The following is a 20,813-nucleotide window of genomic DNA, read 5'->3' on the forward strand; positions in this document are numbered from 1 at the left end:
ATATATTGTTTTATATGGAGGATAATTATTTATATTTCACTTTACTGGAACACAAAAAAAATCCTTAAAAAAAAAATATATATATATATTAAGTAAGTATTTAGCGTGATCTACCCTTACACTTCTAAAGAAATATCTGCTGTAAAAAAAGTCTTTACATACATAGCATTACATACACATGTTGCATGAGAAACTCATTGACGGCTCGCTAATATATACTGAGACCAGCTTTAAGTCACTTCATTCCAAATGCCAATGACCACAGAATTTGACAGACAGGGAAATTTACTCATTTGATGTTATTTACCTAAAATATTACTAGCATCTGCACAGCTACTGTGACCCACAACAGTGTTATACAACGAGACTGTGAACGCTGCCACTCCCCACATAAATAAACATCTACATCAGTGCCCAAATGTGTTTACTGAACAGCTCCTGACTGCAGCACATTTCACTCGATAATTACTTTCTTCTCTCCGTTATGACATTGCCGCATGGTTTATACGGATCTCATCAAAGAAAGAAAGAAGTATTTCATGCTGGTGTTTACTACTCTGGCACATGGACAGGATGCACAGCTGCAGATGAAAACGATGTCCTTTCTGCTCTTAAGTGAATTTGAGGCTGCCAGGTGTCCATTCTCTGAAGACGACATCTATGTACCATTCTCAAATATGAAAGGCAGTCGCAGTCACCTCGCCTGCTGAATCACCCAGGACTAAATTGTCTGCTGTCTAAACAGCTTACATCTTGTCAAAACATCAACACTCTCTTTGTGGTTTTAATTACTTCATTAAACCTACATGTCATTTCAGGCTGCGAGTTGTTGTTGCTGTCATTTAGATTCAGTTATCCAGTCAGTTTTATTCTCTGCTGTGGCAATAATTCACTTCAGGGTTGTTGTTTTTTTTTTTTTGCCACAGCAGACATTTTGACATGTACTGGCAGGGAAAGCAAAGTGCTGGAGATAATATTATCGATAGCCCTGTTCAGATCATCTAGGTGAGGAGGGTGTGACAGTGTGTACACCATGGAACTGAGAAAGGTAAATGGAATGCAGCCATCATTAATTTTTTTATTTACACTTGTGATTTTTATAAATGTGACAAAATGTATACACTGTTGTCCTTGTTGATTTTTATTTTTATACTTATTATTTATAATGATACTGTTTTAATTATAATTAAAACAGTCACACATTATAATTATAATATAATTGCTCAGTTTTAATCAAATTAATCTGTACTATTATAAATAAGTCTCATGTAGTATGTTCATCACCAATGCGCCTCAGCACTGATCATAAAAAAAAAAAAAAATCCATGAGATTTTATCAGGACCAAAATGCACATTCTCACTGTGGTCAACAGGGCAAGCTCCAGTGACGCCACTGATGTTACATTGCCCTCTGCTGGCAATGCTGCCATTCTTCACAGTGCACCCAAACATCTGGCATTCAGAATAAGCAACTGGCCCAGACCACAATCCAAGAATAAGCGGAGCACTCCAGTCTATGGCTGTGGAGGAATCTGTCTGTCAGCAACATTTCAGAGTAAAGTCTGAAATCACATCCATGTGCTGACTGTAGGATGGGAAAGTGAACAGCATAACATGACTCCTACAGGATGAGGCAGGGTGATTGCGTTGGACTTAATAATGGAGCAAATGGAAAAGTCAAAGGACAATACGGCAGGAAATATACTCCTTGCTGAATGACTGTACTGATTAAAGTTATAAGAAAATCTGACTAAGCTTTACTCAGACGGAAAGGGTTTCAGACATCCAACTTCCTGCAAATCTATCAAGCTTCTTCTAAGCAAATCCACCCTTCTATTATTCCCCATAATTTAAGAAAATGATTTAGTGCATAAATGGAGTTCCCTATGGGTACATACAACAATCAAGTACATGGCAAAGTTTCTCTTAAAGCATACAAAGCCTCATAAATTGTATCCTTAACTTTCTACTAACCAATAAATAAAGTGGCATAAAAAACTAGAAAGAAAAAAACTAGAAAGAAACAGAAGCCAGTTCTTTGGAAATGACTCAACCCTCCAGTATTTCTCAATAAGTTGTGCTGTGAACATGAAGATGTTTAACTTTGTCATATATCAAGATATGCATGTTTCCCTGCAGTTTAACAATTGTAACAGGATGCAGAATAACATAGTTGTTACGCAAAGTCAGAAAATCAGTCACGCCAACACTGAGTTAGCACCGGACTAGAACCATTACAGTGCTCCACATTGTATCTGCTGAATAAATCCTGCAGTCAATGGGTGCACATTTCATTACTCTAAATTATGTCTAAAATAGAGGTTCAACTGTTATGTAGCTCACCACGGTTTGTAATTATTTGGATTATTTAGCAGTGCTGTACCTGCCAGACCTAAAAAAAACAAAAGAAGACCCAGTGTTTCCCGCTATATTTATAGTGAACGTGTCATCTGTTTAGTTTTTCCCCTTATTTTTTTAATGTTTGTGGTGTTTGTATTTTTCTTTTCCATCCTTATGAATATGAAATGTTACTCTACAGTGAGTATTTTGTTCTTTATCCTGAAATTATGATGCAAGCCTTGTTTTCCTAACACTGGCCAAATAATGGTCTTATCCTTTCAAATCATACAAAATCCCAAGGTACAATATTTAAAGCAATGCTATTGTGTCATCTCATCTGTTTACATCATCAATGAACATTATATGGTTATGTATGAAGCCTTTGTTATATTGCAATAATTACTGTTATTGTTTTATCACCCAGCCATGCCTAGAAGCATCCTTGTTTCTATTGTTTAGAATTAGTTTTCTCACGATTTTAGCACTTGTGCACCACTTGTGCACCACATAAACCATGCACCACTGTTGTAACCACATGGAAAAGTTCAGATGCAGCAATTATTCATGTCAAAATGTCAGTACAAAAGCACATGCACGCACGCACACACACACACACACACACACATTCACACCACATTTCACCTGAGGTCATACAACAGCTCACGAAACTGGTTCCCTCTGTGTTCACATCTTCGTGCTCGAGGCATGTTTTCAGGCTTTGGTAAACAATGACTCATCTTGAATTTGTGTTCATCTGAGCCACGATGACAACAAAGCAGGGCTTGATAACTGACGACCTCAGTGGAGAGTTAAAGCTTACCGTGGAGAAGTTGGTTTCCTCTGCTGTGCGGTTTTCTTCCTCCCCTGCAGCAATTACACCATCTTCAGACTTGATGACATCTACCACTGGAGAAATGAACACAACAAAATGCAATCACTCCAGAGGCAAAGCCTTCAAACCAAAGTGTTCATGGTGAAAGGAATTGAGACTTGTCCATTGTCACTGCAGACACTTTCATGAGAGAGACTAATGAAAAGAAGAATAATGATGTGGCAGGTTTAGTTCTTTCGCTTTTATTGATAACTAAATCTTGATTTCAATGTCTCGCTGGGAAAATTATTTCAATGTCAATTCATTTGTCATTTTTTGATTATAGAAACAGAAATCCCACTGTCCTGTGATGATGATTGGAAGGCATACGTCTCGATATTTTACTTAAACAAATATGACCCAATTTATTTTGGCAGGGAGTGGAAATTCCTCTGTTACAACCACTCCATCTACCTTTGATTTGGTTCGGTTTATTAAGCATCCACTAGAATCATAGCGGATGTTCACATTTTTAAACATGAAACAACTGAGAGCTTGTCTCTTGTCATGATGGTACCGGACACCCTAATGCTGGGCCACTGCTAGGCTGTAAACATATGCTCACTTCTGTATGTATGACACAGTGTCGTTCTTGACATTGACCTCTCTTTAATGGACTTCCTGATTAGTTAAATTTGCCGACAGAGGAACGCTGGAAGTTTATAGAGGAGAGACCGTGTAGGACTTAGCTCCTGCTCCATGCTCACATCAGCTGGTGTGTGTACAGTATTTTGTGTACATGCTAACATGCTATGGGTCTAAGACGTGCTCACACTGGTATTGTGAGTTTGCCTGCTAACATACTGTATGCTGTAGTGTGTGCATATGTGCACGGGACTGAACCTGAAACAGGGAGCATGTAAATATAAAGAGAAACTCTGTCAGAGAATACATAGCCTAAGGCACCAAAACTACAAAACAACTCAGTCTTTCCAGTTGATTTACATTTCACCACGTGTTCTACAGTCTCTGTATAAGTTTATACATATGCACTTATAGATGCATCCAAATTGTTACCATCATATTTTAAAGAAAGTGTCTCAAAAGAATATATTTTCTAATAAAAACATATCTTCCGAACAGCCATATATCACGACAGAACGTCCTATAAAGGCCAAAAATCCCAGCAAGCGCAAATACAGTGGGCGACTTTACGTTTAACTTTGTCGTGCTATTGTCATTAATCACCAGCCGAAGACAGAATCTGATCTGTAGCATATTTTATCAGAACAAGACTTTGACGAGCTGTGACATGTCAGTGTGTAGCACTAGAATAAATCTGAGATAGGAATACAATTCAGTGTTTGCCCACCTTGAACTGCACTGCTGTTATTTTCCCAGGCTCCATCCACTGTGTCAGGCTTCTGTGGCATGTCAGTCACATTATTTTCAACAAGAGGTTTACTGGATTCTTCATTGTTTGGAGACGGTGGTTCTACTTCTGCACTGTTTGAAAGCTGAGTGAAATTTGTTGATGAAGGGACACAAATCTGACTCCCTGGGTGACTTAATCCCTCATCTGGTGACCTTTCATCAGCTGTCATTTGTAAATGATTGTGTTCCTGTGGTTGTTGCACATATTGCACAGGTCCACTCTCTTCTCCTGAGGTCACCACAACTTTATCAGAGGTCTCTATTGACTGAGAATCGTCTGTAACTGGTATAGTAGAGATCACCCCACATGTGACCTCTGATGCTGAATGCCCAATATCTGCATTCAGGTCAGAGCCGACCTCATTCTCCGACAGCTCAGGATCTATTGAAGGATCCTCATTGAAAAGTTTTGGGATGTGTTTCTCTCCTGTCCTCTCAGGATTTAACTCCTCTAATATCTGAGGGCATGGTGGTAGCTGTGATTCAGGCTCAGAGAATGTCTGGCTGCAACCCATTGCTGTCACTACAATATCAGAACCAGGCTCCAACAGGAGCTGTGCATCCACAGTGGGCATACACTCTTCACTTTCACCAGGCTTTAGATCACTTGATTCCTCCATCATGGATCCTGCTATGGTCAGTTCTGCTATTTTAGACTGAATCAAATCCTGCTCCTGCATTGCGATATCATCCTTCGTGGTGTGGAATATTTCTGTTGTGGAGCTTCCAACTGATTGGAAACTGCCCTCCTCATCACTGGAGAGGCCATCAGCATGTTTCTTCCCAGAGTTGGCCATAATGCCAAGTGATTGCGCATAATCAACTTCATCGATCCGAGTATCTTCAGCTGAGTCACCGACAGTCCGAGCATCTGCTGTGTGGTCAGGTTCATTCATAAACAAAGTAGTGTAGTCTATACTGTAGCCAGAAGCCTGGCCATCCAGCTCTTGAACGTTTGCTGTTCCAATACAACTCCCAGTATTTGTTAATGGAGCCAAGCCCTGCTGCTGCGCTGTAGCGTAATCCCTACCAGCTGTTTCCTGGTTTTGTTCCAGGCTGCTCATGTCTGGTGGAGGTTCCTGCTTGTGGAGGCCTTCTATCAGGAGTTGTGATAAAGCAAATTCAGGCTGCTCTATTACATCACTGCAGTCTACCAGCGATGGGTTGGGGTGGTCCCTTGAGGATGGTACAAGATCACTTAACTCTTCATTTTCTGTCTGCTCCTCAGCTGAAGATAGTCGATCACAGAATTCCTCACAAAGTTTAATTTCCTCCTCCGGAACATTCTCCTCTTCCTGAGAGAAGTCCTTCATTACAGAGTCAGAAATGTCAGACACCTCTGAACCCTCTGACGACAACGACAGGCCCATGGGTGAAACTTTCGTGTCCCTCAGGAGTGTTATTGACTCTGAGAGAGACTCCTCCTCCTCCTCCTCCCTTCCCTCGACTCCGCTTTGCTCTTCTTCAGGCTCCGATCTGTCCTCTCCCTTTGCGGCCTCCTGTCCTTCCTGGATCACAGCGTCTCCTTTATCAGTTTCCACTGCCTGTTTACCACAGTCTGTAGGTGGTGGGTTTCCCACAGTGAGGCTTGTCCTTTCTCCCTCACTATGAGCTCCTTCACTCCTGTGACATAAACTCAAACTCTGGGTGGAAACAACAGGCTGCTCTCTTCCCTCCTCTTGAGTTTGACGGTTATCTCTCTGTGTGTTTGAACTAAAACATACCGGTTCCTCTGGGGAGCCGCAGCCACACTCCTCGGGGCAAACTTCTGATGTTGGAGTACTCACAAAAAACCTCCAGTCTTTTTCTGTAGTTCCAGACTCACTGTGTCCTAAATCAGTACTGCCGCTTTCCACCAGGTAGTCTGCAGCCCAGCAGCCTTCAGCTGCTGCAGCCAAGCACTTCGATACTGCTGCAGGTTGCTGTAGATCCCCCACACAGGTTATCTCTGTGTCTAAACCATCACAACATTCAGCAGATGTGTGCAGACAATCAAACTGCAGCTCCAGTGCAGAAACTCCCTGCAGAATATAAAAAAGAAGGGGGGTGGGGGGGGTAAATGTTAGCTTTTCCCTCTATGAAACCAAGAGAGCTGCTCCCTAGTTCTTATCAATCGGCAACTCAATGATAACATAAGGTGTTCCACCGGTTATACAAACTAAGTTTGAAGGTTAAAAAAAAGGAGTGCAGTGAAGAGACAAACAATCCAACAATGTTTAATGGTAGCAAAACTCCTGGATGGAGCCAATGTGCAGAGAGATAGCACATTAAAAGGGCAGGGTGGTGTGACTCACCTTGGCATGGAGATGACATATCAGGTGCAGCAGCTGCTCCACGCTCTTCTGAAGGGTTGGAGGTTCGTGACCAGGGTGAATTCTCAGTGTCAGAGAATGTGTGTTCAGTCTGGGTAGATGGCAAATTACCCGGGCGTCTGAAGAGACCAGGTGGACACCCTTAGTGCCTTTCTCTGCGTCTGCGTCTGTGTCAGCCCTGTTGTGAAGCAGACACTTAGATCATTGAGAACATGATTGGCTTACATAACACTACACTTTTCAGAGAGGGGGGTTGAACAGTGATGTCAGCTGATTGCTCTCACACTTTTGCCTGAATAATCCACATGATCCACCCCTGAGTGAGAAAGTCAAACACTGTGGTAGTTATTTTAAAAAAGTCTAGCCTTTTAGCACGCAATCAACAAATCTAGAGACACTGTCGGGTAATCAAGTAGCTTGGAAATGTTAAAAAGTTTTACACACTGCCAGTCAAAAAAATAAATAACTTCCTTTTCCAGTGGTACACTGAGTGAAAGTCTATGTATATACAGCTCCTTATCAATAAGCTATTCAGAAAACCTCTCCCTGCTGTGTTTTCTTTCAGTGTTGAATGTATAAGTATGTTTATTCATAAAGATAGTGCTGTAAAGGGAAGACAAAGTAGATATGTTTGCACAATCCTGGGTGGGACTGCTTTAGCTGTGAGGCCCAGGAGCTGAGGTCACTAGCCAGGCTGCAAGTGACTTCACTTTTCATGGAGGAAATGTAATTACCAACACATAAAGAGAGAGCTGTAAGTTGTAAAGCAGCTCAAGTGCACGCTTGGCAATGAGCAAGCTCACTAAGTGGTGGCTGTCTTTCAGCTTGTGGCATCTTCATTTTGAGTTAAGTGAAAACTATTCTGCAGCAGATAAGTGTAGTGCTTAGAAGATGTAAACTGGGTCCATTTCCTCTTTAAAGCATGTCTCAGTTCATTTACCAAGAGCAGCTTTTTTTCTCCTGTAGTTTAAGGTTTCTCTATAAGAGGATGCGAAGAATTTGACCCTACTAGTCAGTCAGAGAGAAGGGCATTATTCGGGATAAAACCTGACAACTCCAAACAAAACACATAAATCCCCTTGCCATTAAACCAGAGAGAGACAACACTGCAGTACATTTGGATTACAGTTACACACGGTGACATAGAGAGATGCTACAACAGGTCAGCAGAAAACAGAAGTTGTAAGTAAGGCTTTTTGTGTTGAAAAATAGATTTTCATCCATCAATCATGCTCGAACAATACTGGCAGCCCACAACTTTTCAATTTCCCCGACAACTATCTAAGTGCAACTCAAAGTACGAAGCTAGGCTGCAGTGTGGCTTTGTGGCGATGCTCTCTAGATACTTCCATTGTTCCATGTTGACAGCAGACAAACTGTTTTGCCTCAGAGGTCCTGGAGGAAACACGCCATCTACCCTCTGATATATTGACATGAAACTGTTTGTACACGGAAGAGGGCAATGTTCACTAAAACTCTGAGCTGTTTCATCTGCAACTAGGCACCCAGTGGAAAGCAAAACACTGCATACATCTTAATACAGTGGTTTTTTTCTCTCTCTCTTACAACATTTTGTTATTAACTTTTGGTTATTTTACTTACTTTGCCTTTAAAGCACTATTAAATTGAAGACAAACAAAATCCAATATTTTGTTGTGTTGTTTTACAACCTTTGACTGCAACAAAACGTTTGGGGCGTACTTTGTCAGGAGTTCACGGAGACATTCATGTCCTCGTAAAGCAGCAATGGTGGACGGAGTTTGGCCTTGTCTGTTGGCTAATCCCAGGGCCTCTCTTGCTCCAGGCTGCTGCAGCAAGAAGTGTGTAACCCGAAAAAGACCTCGACGAGCTGAGAAATGCAGCAGAGTCTCCTGGGGATTCAGATCTGAGGAAGAGAGAGAGAGACAGAGAGAGAGCGCTGATGGTGAAGTCCACTAACAGAAAAGGAAAACAATAAATGAGGGAAGGAGCAGAGAAAGACAGGGGAGTGCAGCAGTTGTGGTAGCCAGTGGTGCTATCACTCACTGCGGCTTGGCAACACCATCAGACTGGCCCTTTATTCAGTACAAGATCCATGGTGACCCCACAAACAACTGATCCTTGCCCACATAAAGTCTAATAAAATCACAACTTGTCTCCTTAACATTAGTGCATGTGCATGAAGGTCAACACCGTCACTTCTGAGGCAGCTTCTAATTTCAGAAGAAACTCGACTCCCATTTCCAATTTAAGTCCATTATTGGGCCCATTTATCAGTCTAACTCCTAACACTACAAACAACACGTCCACACAGACAGTAATAGAGATTCATGGGCAAACACACACGTTCATTTCACTGCCGAATAAAGCAGTTGTCGTCACATCGCAAATACAGCCAAGTTGAATCTCTAGAAATCCTCTCGTCTTAGATAGAATCTGTATTGTTTTTTCATCAATATTAATTCATTCCACTGCCTGACCACTGTCAATCTAAAAAGACATCCTGAGCCAAGTGAAGACCTTGTTTAAAAGTGCAGCAATTACGCAATTAAGCAATGTTGATTGTAAAATTATCTTCAGTACGCACAGAGTGAATAGTACTGCACATAGGATGCTTTTGTTTGCCAAACCACGCAAGTCAGTGGTTATTCCCTGTATAACAGCAGCAACAAGAGATAAATGGTCCGCAGCACGGATGTTGAATTCTGATTTGTCTGGACAGTGTCTCTTCACAGTTATTTATTCTGAAGATTGTGTTTTACACTTGTGCTTTCATTTGCCACCGCCTGTGAGCAGAGAATTTCTCTTCCCTCCGTGTCCATAAAAACTGATTTGAAACAAGAAACAGAATCATGTTTTTTTCCACTTAGGCAGGAAGTTCCATCTACCGTCTTGATTGTGTAGATTTCAACAACCTGAAAGTTGTAAAACAGCATGGGAATCTGCAACAGAACAGTGGTGGGGTCTGAAAACTCAAATTAATTTCTGTTATCAGACCTCAATAACACTGGTCAATACCAAATTTGTCAACGTTTCTTTAGCTGATTTAGAATAATTTTGATGTGCTGAATCCAAAAATCATTGGTTTTGCTCAATCAGGTCAACTTTCTGAACAAAGCTACATATTTGTTTTTTAACATTTTTGTTTACATGTACGGGTATTTTCACGTCATATGATGCAAATGATTTTATATTTCTTGCAATAAACAAATTCTGAAGATTTTGCATGTGCCAACTTATGACTAATTGTTTTTTTTATATATATTACAAGTGAATGAAATGGCTTCGACTAGAAGATCTTGCAAAAATAAGACTGACATATTCTGCTACATCTGCGGTGAATACCATAGTTCCTAACAGGAATATGTTAGAAAACCTTTTTGGATTAGAAATATTAACGAAAATCAACTGACAATGTCACAAAAAAGTAATCAATTTAGTTAGAAGATCGGATTTTTCAAAATCAAATTAGCATAAAAACCTTACCTGATTGAGAAAAATGGATGTCATTTTTGGATTCAGCTGTGCAAAATGGTCCTAATTCAGTTGAAAGAACATAATCAACTTACAATTTATGTATTATTTTGGAACCCAGTGTAATCAGTAAGTTCCTATACTGGTTGCCTCAGCTGATGGGAGGTTTCACTATATTTAGAGTGAGCCAGTCGGCCCTGATGAAGCTGAAGCTAATTTGTCAAATGTAATCCTCCACTTGGCAAAACTATGCTAAACTGGAATGTGAAGTGCCAAACAGCAGTAGGAAATGCCTTTGGAATTACCTTTTGCTAATGGTTCCTCAAAACCTGCTGCCATAATGGGCATTTTTGGTACTTTAGTACTTCTAATCTTACTAATCTTATGAGCCATGCACTGTAAATCTCACAGCAACAGTTTTGTCCACGGTCAAACAGAATGTGCCTTAAATGCATTGAGTTAAGCTCAATCAGAGTCCATGAAACACCTATCATATCTCTATTGACAAACCAACAGATAATTGCACAGACAAAAAAAGTGAATGTTTTTCCTTCGACAATAAATGGCTGGCTGCAGTGAGATCAGTGACTGCTGCTCGGCCACAGCTTGAAGGATGACTGAGATAAACCACCGTCACCTCCACCTGCAGTCTGCTGCAATCCATCATCTGACAGATCTGATAAATGGAGAGCAGACTTGCACTCCTCTTCCCCTCAGTTCACTGTAGCCGAGCGTCCTGTATTGAAGCGTTGACATATTGTGAAGCAGAGCCTATTAGAGCGCACATCACTCACCACAGCTTGAAGCTGCCTTCCACATCAACAACATGACAACAGACTTCAGGGCAAAGTAGCCTGAGTGCATGAGTAAGTGAGCCGGAGTGAGTGTGTGTGTGTGAGTGTGTGTGCATCCATTTCTAAATAAAACACTTCTCACAACAGTGGATCTTCTCTAATCTGAATGGAGTTCATTGCTGAAAATCTGATATGATGATTTCTTTCCGGGACCTTTTAGTATCCACTGCACACCGACTAAACTGTTGCTGCTCTTTTTTTGCCTCTTATGTCTAAAATGCTGTTGTTTTGGTTTAACACGCACGTAAGACATACACCGTAAGCTATTATCTTCACAACAGCTAGAGGCAGCCGCAGTGCTCTAACTACTCCCAAAAGTCTTGTTTACGCTGCTTCACAGAGTGCAATTACTATGAAGAGGTTATCGTCCACGTCCGCTCGTTTTGCTTTCTTTAACTGATTAAAGTAATCAGAGGCAATGGCTGCAGAAAAATTGGCACTTTAAATTTAATAAAGATGCATGTTTCCTTGGCTTACCATAGCCTATTTGTATCCAGCTAAACTGCTGCATGCATACACATCTGGGTTTAAATACTAATGCCAAAGCCAGATGAAGAGTCACGTTTTCATGCTCATGTCTTTCTGTAAATATCAACAACTCAGATGTCACTGGCCTTTTATTTGTAACAGAGGGAGATCATAATAACCACTGAGCTAGAAGGAAAAATACCAGAAGATACATTCTGGTCACAGAGCCACAAATCCTATGATATGGCTTTATTAATTCACCAACTAAAAAGTAAATTTTTGCTAAAAATGGGTTTACTATAAACATAAATTGCAGCAGAGTAAATATCATCCAACCATATACTAGATGGATGGAATATACATGGTCAGGCCACATTGCTCAAGCTATGTTTTTCAATCTTTAATTTATGCTGCGATGCAGGGCTTCAGTTATACAATAATCGCTGCATCCACATAACTTATGTTGCATTATCATAACTGAATAACTCCCATGTGACGGCCTTGCTTGCTTTTATTTTCCTTCCCTGTAATGTTTCAGCGATGTGTGCTTTATTGAAAAAGGAGCCAATAACCTCCACTGGCACCAGAAACTCATAAAAAGAAAACCATCAGCATTAAGTGCTTTTGTGAATTCACTAAGGTAATGTTTATGTCACAGCTATAGCCTTGACTTGTAATTACATTTCTCACTCCATCTCAATCAGATATAGCCTTGGCTACAGCAACATGTGTTTTGACATAACAGCTGTTGAAATGAAATAAATATTCCCATTGTGTAAGAAATGTTAAGACATGCCTTTGGCTTGGAGTATCTTGTCACAACCAAGTGATTTGTATTTATTTATTACGTTCATCAAACTGAAGCAAATGCAGAGCTAATGTCTTTACACCATGGATTGCCCAGGTGTTGTCGTCTTGCTTCAGTTTAAATACTCAGCATTTTGGGTGAGAAAAAGTGAGAGTCAAACTCTGTAGACGAGAAGCATGGCTCAATTAAATCTCATGGGTAGCATAGCCGCTGATGCCATGGATACAGACATGCTGCTCACGCATCCATTGTGGCCCACGTCTCACCGTGGAGGCACTTTATTTATACACTGGTGTATGACACTGTAATGTGTGTCAAAGATTGTATTAGAAACTGCTATTACTATTATGTGCAGGAGAACCCACTAATGTGCTTTCATTCATCAATATTTTAATCTACAAAATGCGGTTTTTCAACACAGTTTTGTCTTGTTTTGACTGACTGTTGGACATCTTACTACCTTACATGGCTTCATCGATGTTTATTTGACCATGATTAACATCAGTGCTCCCACTGTCAGTGTAAAATGTATTCAGTTCCACTCTGTCACAGAGAATGCTGGCAGTGTTTGAGAGTACAACACATAAATTAGCCACCAGAGATGTTTGGCGCACATCAAGCAGACAGTTGTCCCCCCTGTGTGTCATTGTGTGCTGTATAAGTACGGCTCTGAATCAAGTCAAGTCAGTTTTATTCATACGGCACTATATCACACCAGAGGTTATCGCAGCATCAGCGCAGATACATCCACTTACAGTCAGGCTATTGCCCCCCCCCCACCCCAGTCTCACCTGTGCTGTTGTTCAGTTTGTGTCCCAGTAAGCACCATCCTGGTGGCAGTACCAAATGGTGGAGGGCCAGCGCCAGGTTCTCATCGAGGCGTTCACACTCCTGCAGCGGAATCTGACACTCGTCTAGAAGCAGCGCCCCATCGAGGGCATCAGTCCGACCTGCTGTACTCACCTGTGTAGAATAAGAATTCAAAAATGACTCAAGTTGTACAGAGGAGAAGCCAAGGCTTAGTCTACACTCTTAGAAATAAGGGTTCCAAAAGTGTCCTTCTACAAGGGCTGAGGTTCTACCTGGAACCATTTGCTTCTGAGAAACCCTAATGCATGGGTGTCAAACTCTGGCTCGCGGGCCAAATTTGGCCCTCCGTGTAATTTCATTTGGCCCTTGAGGCAATATCAAATTAACATTAGAGCTGGCCCGCCGGTATTATACAGAGGCAATCGCGCTGAGTTTAGCCGGCGATTTGGCGACTTTGATGGTCAATATAGCGGTATTTTCAAATTTATTAGCTTGTGGAAAAGTTAATGTTGATATTTACCTCAGAAGGCTGCAAATAGAAAAGAGGCATTCAATTTTTATTTAAATTTTATTTGATATGCCATTGATATTTTTTAATTATTATTATTATTTGAAACTCGATTTTGCATGTCACTATAAAGTTATATAAGCCTTGCTTGTTCAATATTCAATGCAAAACTTGTTTGGGTCCCTATTAACAGGTTAATTTGTTCAACCTTGGCCCGCGGCTTTGTTCAGTTTTAAATTTTGGCCCACTCTGTATTTGAGTTTGACACCCCTGCCCTAATGGTTCCAATAAGAACCATTTTGATCTTTAAAACCACTTTCCTGAATAAAGGGTTTTTGGCAGAACCATCCAAAAGGGTTCCAGGTGGAACATTTATAAAAAGGTTCTACCTGGAGCCAAAAAGGGTTCTCCTATGAGGACAAGCCGAAGAACCTTATATGGTTCAACTTAGAACTTTTATTTCTAAGAGTGTACTGGACACAATGACATGCATGTATTATGCTAAGCTCCAATATAAATGCTCTATGTTGACAAAACAAATCTTTGTCCACAAAGTCTGTGGTTATTTTCCAGCTAATTCACAAATGTAATTGACTTGTCTCGTTGCTCACCAGGAACTGGGCCACGTCAAAAGCCAAATCCTGGACAAAGGTAAATCGATGCTCCGACAGTGGAGCCACACGCACCCGACATAGGTCCTCGGATGCCTCGGGGGCAACTTGGATGACAGAACATAAGGTGACCAGCACCTCCTCACAGCAGTCGTGAGCTACAAGACGACACAAGGAGGAAGGAGACACAGAGACAGGAAGAAAGGAATGATAAGTAAACAAAATAAACAGACACATAAACGAGATGGACAAATCAGTAAATTCTTGAAACTCGCTAAGATTGGCCAAAACCTGATATATATCTCAGAGCTGTTGGAGAGCTGATATGTTATGTTTACAATAACCCTGTGCATAAGCGATCGTTATGTAATGTAATGATGTAATTGTACAGTCGAAGCACACAAACATCATGTGAAACCCATGAAAACATAATTATTTACCATACATCACAAACACAAAATGTGCAATATAAAAAACTATTACAGTGATCAGTCACACCACAGTGTGGACTAGCACGGCTGATTCAGATCCTAACCATATTAATGCCAGTAAATCACAATATTTACACTTTTTTAAATTATTATTCGTCTCACTAATAAACATTGAGCAGTCACAAATCAAACATGACTTACCAACAAATGAACACTTGTTATAGTGAAAGGAAAAAATTTACAAATGGTTTTCAGTTGTCATAACAAGAGGAATGCAGCCTTCATACAAGGCCAATGTCAAAACACAGCTATCAGGTAACAAAGGCTCTAATAACTGTACTGTAAGTGAATGTGGCGCTTGGTGACTACTCCTAATTTAAAGCGTCTTAATCTACTTACATGCCGAGTGTGAGACAGAATTGATCAGTCTACTAATGCAGGACGTGTCATTCTACTTTACTACATCGTCTGCATCTGTAAAATGATTCCCATATCTGAGCCATTTATTCAACACAACTATCCCATTGTTTACTGAGTCTCAGAAACTCAATACAAAGGTTTAAGTTCTGTGCTCAGGGGCATCCCCGTTCTAAGATCATGTACTAATTCAAAATATCTGCAGGAATTTTCCCCCAGCCACATTAAAAAATCCATCCAGCAACGTTGCGGCTGGTCACAGGATCGGCTTTTTGGAGGAAGCAGTGAGGCAGAGCTAATCTGTTAGCCGTCACACCTCCTTCCAACCCCCTCCCCATTCAGACAGTGGTAATTCAGTTCAGCTCTTAACAAGATAACACAGTTTATCATAGTCTGCCTTCTTTTTTCCTGTCTACAGCGCAGACACTTGATGAAAACAAACAGATCAATCGAGTCTATTTACTCTGTCCGGCCGTCTTATATTATTGTGCTGCATGTTCGCATCACAAATCACAAATATGAAGTAATAATTGTCTTGCGCATTCTGTGCACAGTGCCTTTTGACCCTGACTCTGACTGCTGCCGGTTGTTGCTTATATATACTCAGAGTATGTCGGAGTAAAAAGCACTGGCTTAAAGTGGGATGTGCTCCCGGAGGAGTGATGAACGAGCCAGGCTCAATAAAACCGAAAGTGGGGTGATTTTTCTCTCTCCAAAACACAACATTAGTTTAAAACCAGGACAGTGGCGGTGGCGGATGATTAATCATATATAACTTTGACTTTCTTCCTCCACCCATCATAACTCTTGACCTGCCTTGTGTGCAACATGAGGGCAGAATGACTCCATCCTATTCTCAGAAAAAAATAACTATTAAAAACATTGTTGTTGCTTTGGTACTGTTGCACAGTATTGACCTCACTTTTTTTTCACTTTTTGGTAGAGATGATTATATTTTTGGAGGGCACTGACTGAATCTTAACTGTGCTGTTATCCATCATTTACCACTTATCCACAGAGGGTCAGGGGGAGCTGGTAGGTTTTATATATTATTGATCTGCAGCAAGTTTGCAATAATACTTTTTTTGTTGCATTTACCCAGTCTAAAATAGCTAGATAAAAGCTACCTGCAACAATGACAAGTCACTTCTATGACTTGAGGGTATAATTAAAATAGATTTTAGTGTGTATTCAATACTGTAGGTGGAGCTGCCTTCCCACAGGTCAATTAGATGCGACAGGGAAACAGTCAGCCGAGTGTGGGTGGGGTGGTTTACCGGGACACACTGCCTGCAAGGTGTCATGACTGCTCCTTAAGGTGCTGGTGAGGTGTCTTTGTGTGCTGCCAGCAAACAGCAGGAAGTAGTCCACGCCCTCCTCATCTGCAGCCAGCTCTTCATCGGCGAGCTGCACCGTGATAACACACTGGCCCTGTGTGGATGAACAGACAAGGAAGGGGAAATATGAGGATAGAAAATAGAGAACAAAGAAAGGAAGATGAACAAATGAACATGAAAAAAAGAACACAACCAGTCTGAATTCTAGTGATTTATTTGTTAGCTTATTGTAGATTTTATGCCTTATACAATAACCCTAAACATGATTAATAATAGAGATAGGTAGGGTAATTTACTGGCATTTAAGACATAGCTTTAGCAAATATCTATTTGCAGACCAAGCAAATTGGCTCGGGTGATAGGTCCTGAAATGTATTTTTGTTGATTAGTGATATTGACTGCCAGAGTTTTGTAGCAAAGCCAAGAAGGGGTTATTGACTGTTTGGCTAAAAACCAACATGTTCACACAGACATGATGTGCGTGGTGCTGCACTTAGTAACAAGTATCAAGATGCTCATGTCAGTCTCCTGATTCACCTCAAGATTGTTTCAGTCAGTCGCTCTAAACCTCCTGTCATGTACTTTTAAAGCTAAGCACAGCCAGATGACCCCATTGAAAACAAGATTTCTGCTTGATCCAGCTCATTATATTATGACGTTCAATGAAAATGACGATGAATGAAAACATAATATGAGATGAAAACAAATAATTGCAATCAGATGAGACCAGCTGTATTTGCACATTCGTTTTATGTCATTTAAAGGGGACATATTATACCCTATTTCTCCAAGTTAAACTAGTTCCCTGGTGTCCTAATGACCATGTCTGTGACATGCTTTGGTCAAAATACCATAAGAATGAAGCACCACAGCAGTTCAATCACCCTGCCAAAACAGCTCTGTTCGGAACACTCTGTTTAGTAGGATCTCTTTAGGTCCACCTTAAAAAAAAGTAAAACGAAACTTATGGGACAGGAAATGACATCAGCCACAGAGGCTACTGGGAGCTAACAGCAGCTAGCATTTGGAAAAGTGGTCATTTGCAGGCTCTAGCAGGCACATTGCTGTTATATATAACATGTATCCACTGGACAGATAAATCCTCTGAGGATGGAAGTTTGTGTAGAACTCTGTGCTGCACTGTGGAGCCAAGAATAGAACTTTTCATGTACTTGGTGGACTTCCGGTTTTCGGATACCGTTGCCCTCGCCAGCACTCTCGCGTGTTTTATGGACAAAGCGGAGCTCCGCGAGACAACAATTCCAGGAATTTAGCGCATTGTGACGTCCCAGTGAGCAAGGAAGTCAACATCGCGTGTTTTATCTCTTGTACTTAGACTGAGGAGGACCACAAAAACATGACAAAAACACTTTGACGACTGATAGGAGCCCCAGAGCCTCAAATATAAGTATTTAAATTATTAAATAGTTGATTTAGCATAATATATCCCCTTTAAAGAAAAATAATAAAAGGCCCTCTTGGTTCAAACTTGTTAAAATTCAACATGAATGACAAAGTAAGAAGCAGACGCCTCTAAATGCCAAAGAACACTGCATCTGAAAAGGATACTGATGCAAAGACCAGCAACACTTTGATGAGACATTTGAACATGCATGGAATACATTTAAGAGCAGAAAGCAGAGAGTTGCTGTGTGTTCAACAGCAAGAAGCACAGACCACAGTCATCATGCTCTCAGCATTCAAGACCACCTCCAGAGCCACATTGAAAATACACCACCAGAGTCTACCTCAAACCAACACAGATTAATCTCTAGGATTTTAACAGGCAACATTTAACTGAGCCCTAATCAGGAGTAAAATCCCTCTACTGTTGGAAGCTAAATGTGAATTTAAGACATATGCTGATTCTCGGTGTGAACAACAATCCCTCTCAACTGGATCTCTTTATACCAGCGGGGGTTATTACTTTGTAGAGACTGCCACATTTCACACAAACACACTTGTTTGAATCAATTACACTAATGTCCCAAAGTTAATATGATAATGATTTATTGACGTTAAAATGTGGCACATCACATCATTAGCAAACAAACACTGTGGCAACGGACAGTAATGAAAAATGGAGGAGCAGATTGACTTTTTGACAAATCAATGAGAGAGCCAAGTCAGTTTCAGACTGCAGAGGTGGAGGAGAGTGATTTAAAAGAAACAAGAAAAGAAAATAGCTTGACAAAAGGGAGGGTGACAACATGATTAACAACTACACTTCTTTATTGGCAATTTCTATTAACTAATCCATCTTTTTCACTGGAAAATGAATTAAACCGAGCCATTTCTCTTTTTTTTCATTACTTCATATTGCATTGCTTTCAGTGATTTTGACTGTATTAATTTACATTTCGCAGGCATATTTTCCACTTGCAAATGGCTTTGGGTATAAAATACCATTTTAATCAACTGGTATGCATGCAGCAGAGATGCAACTAGATTTTGAAGGAGATTGAATTGCGGGGTTTTGGTTTATCTCTAAAACCAACACCAAATTTTTAATTACACTTTAAAACATTCAAACCAATGTCATCTTTTCTCATTTACTGTTTTTTTCTTACTCGATAACATCTTGCCAAAAGGCTAATATTCCAATGTGAAAACACAATTGTGCACAGATTGTTGCGCAGTCTGCTTCTTTTTTCTTTTTTTTTACCAAAGAGACAATTGGTTGCACTGTGTCTAAGCATCGTGGGACATGATGTGGTGTCATCCGAGGACATTCTGAGGAGGAGGTGAAGCAACAAAAATAGGGATATTGTTCAGAATTAGCTGTTTTCCACTGGGGGGACTGCAGCTTGTCGACACCGAGGAGGGATAATTTCGTCCCACTTAACTTGTGTCGCAATCCTTTCACCGGCCTAGTTCAATGTGAACAGCGTAAGTGAAGGCTGGTGTCAAGGAGGGTAGGGTTATTGTTCGTTCTCCTAAGCCCCTTTTCCACTGATCATAGGGCCCACTGACACCTACAAACATCTGGCTTTTGTCTGCGGTGGGAAAGAATACAACCAGCATTCACTCCGAGGTCAAAGGCCTGCAATAGACGGAGGTTTCGACAGGCTTCAGTTCCAAAACTGCAGCGAAAAAGACACCTGAGTGAATGTGGTAATATAATCTTCTACTTCTTTTGTGTCTAAATGACTTTTTCCAGGGAGACATAATTTGAGCACGCTAAGTTTGGAAAAGGAACAGAAGTGCACAAAGAACTTTGCAGCCAGCTGACACAATCTCTGCTGGCAACTTGTGTTTGAAAAATCTGCATAAACCCACTGATTATGGTATAATAAAGGTCAGTATAGGTCAGTTGGTTCACAACAGAGAGGCAAAGCCCCATCTTTGAAATCCTATCTTGTTTAGGGTTGGGTCATACGTTTTGCAACAAGAAGACAACAAAGATATAAGAAGACATCCACCCACACTGGACCAGAAATGTCAAGCATATAGTAGATAGTAAAATACGTAGTCAACTAATAGCACATGCTATACACTGGTAACAGGTGGAAAATTAAAACATTTAATTTAAAAAATAAATAAATAAAAAATAGGTGATGGAATAAATAAATATTAACAACCATGTTCCCATGGTTACTTATTTTTTATTTATATTTGAGCAAAAGTGTCTCAAAAATGACCCATGAGAGGATACAGCCTGGAGTAGCCCTCTGAGAGCTACAACTGAAATGCATTGTGGACAAATGCAGCTTTTGCTTATGCATAGACAGTCTGAGCTTTAATAAGCAGACCAGAGTCACTGGTGTAAATGAGCTGGACCAAAGCCAGAAGGCAGGGCATTCTCTCCATTAAACCTCCTCTCTTATTCCAAGCCCTAACTGGAAATGTGCAAAGCTCAACTGATATATCACTCAGCCAATTTTCACAGGGCATTGACCTATATAACTGTAGTGTAATGTATATACACTCACCAACCACTTTATTCCGCCACTCCTGCCACTTTATTAGGCACCTAATAAAGTGGCAGGAGTGGTGCCCAGTGTGGTCCTCTGCTTCAGAGTTCAACGCGCTGTTCGTTCAAAGGTAGTCGTCTCCTTGTAGTAATGAGTTGATGTTGCCTATCTATTAATATCAAAAAAGTAAGTAAGTAAGTAATAATATTTCAATGTACCTTTTATTTTGTTTAAAGGGTTATGATTCCTTTCGTCTTTGTACTAGAGAGACAACAACTGCCGGAACCAACTTCCTTGTGCGTGTA

The 20,813-nt window shown here is 40.6% G+C and overlaps 1 protein-coding gene across 1 annotated transcript in view; it reads right to left on the bottom strand.

The window, feature by feature from the left end:
• LOC310936788 (A-kinase anchoring protein 13) overlaps positions 1 to 20,813 on the bottom strand; it is an 80,843-nt gene that overhangs the window by 54,343 nt on the left and 5,687 nt on the right. Inside the window, exons 2-8 of the mRNA XM_083900935.1 lie at positions 16,535 to 16,688; positions 14,410 to 14,567; positions 13,272 to 13,443; positions 8,599 to 8,782; positions 6,880 to 7,075; positions 4,524 to 6,606; positions 3,161 to 3,246 (exon numbers count right to left, since the gene is read on the bottom strand). Coding sequence (XP_083757061.1) covers positions 3,161 to 3,246; positions 4,524 to 6,606; positions 6,880 to 7,075; positions 8,599 to 8,782; positions 13,272 to 13,443; positions 14,410 to 14,567; positions 16,535 to 16,688 — 3,033 coding nt within the window. The remainder of the gene's footprint in view (positions 1 to 3,160; positions 3,247 to 4,523; positions 6,607 to 6,879; positions 7,076 to 8,598; positions 8,783 to 13,271; positions 13,444 to 14,409; positions 14,568 to 16,534; positions 16,689 to 20,813) is intronic.

This window comes from Microchirus variegatus (assembly GCF_963457635.1).
Source record: "Microchirus variegatus genome assembly, chromosome: 14".
In the NCBI taxonomy this organism is placed as follows: Eukaryota; Metazoa; Chordata; class Actinopteri; order Pleuronectiformes; family Soleidae; genus Microchirus; species Microchirus variegatus.